Below are 676 nucleotides of genomic sequence, written 5' to 3'. Positions count from 1 at the left end.
GGCTGTTCTCTGCCCACCCCCCCCCACCTCCATCCCAACCGATGCCGGGCACCCCTGCCCCCAGGATGTGGCCGTCTGCATGGACCTCGACACGCGGACCACCTCGTCCCTGTGGAAGGACAAGGCGGCCGTGGAGATCAACCTGGCTGTGCTGCACAGCTTTCAGGTACACGGGCCCCGACGAGCCAGGAGTGGGACTGGAAGAGAGGGAGGCACTTAGATGGTGGGCTCTGAGCACCTAGGCCGCTGGTCCCAGTACAGGAACCCAGCCGACTGGCGCATGCCCGGTAATTGTGGTCCCCGGGGGCCTTCCGGGCTTCGCACTTTAGGGGACCCACTGGATTCTGCAAACTCTAATTCTAGGATCGAGTATTATAATTTGAGGAAACTAGGGTTTGCCGAGGACTTCCGCGGGATCTCAAGAGCTTCGGCTATCTTGATGTGTGGGCTGGGGACAAGGTGGGCACACAGACCTCGGAGCTCAGAGCTGCTGCTTCTGCCGCTGACTTGGTAGCAGGACCACGTGTGCCCCAGGCAGGGGTGACACTGGCTCCGGGAAGGCCGTGCATGTTAGGTTTGGGGTGAGTGGCCGAAGTGCGGGTCTCTGGGCTGGGCCTCAGCCTGGCCCCACCCTTTCCCTCCCTCTCCCCAGCTCGCCAAGGTGACCATCGTGGAC

General features: G+C 62.7%; 1 protein-coding gene across 1 annotated transcript in view; it reads left to right on the top strand.

Annotated features, from left to right (window-relative positions):
- NOS3 (nitric oxide synthase 3 (endothelial cell)) overlaps window positions 1–676 on the top strand; it is a 19,457-nt gene that overhangs the window by 6,148 nt on the left and 12,633 nt on the right. The window contains exons 11-12 of the mRNA XM_010857365.1: window positions 65–166; window positions 653–670. Coding sequence (XP_010855667.1) covers window positions 65–166; window positions 653–670 — 120 coding nt within the window. The remainder of the gene's footprint in view (window positions 1–64; window positions 167–652; window positions 671–676) is intronic.

Source organism: Bison bison, unplaced genomic scaffold (genome assembly GCF_000754665.1).
Source record: "Bison bison bison isolate TAMUID 2011002044 unplaced genomic scaffold, Bison_UMD1.0 scf7180017864379, whole genome shotgun sequence".
Lineage (NCBI taxonomy): Eukaryota > Metazoa > Chordata > Mammalia > Artiodactyla > Bovidae > Bison > Bison bison.
The sequence above is the reverse complement of the archived record's forward strand: the minus strand, read 5'-3'. Positions and strand labels throughout refer to the sequence as shown.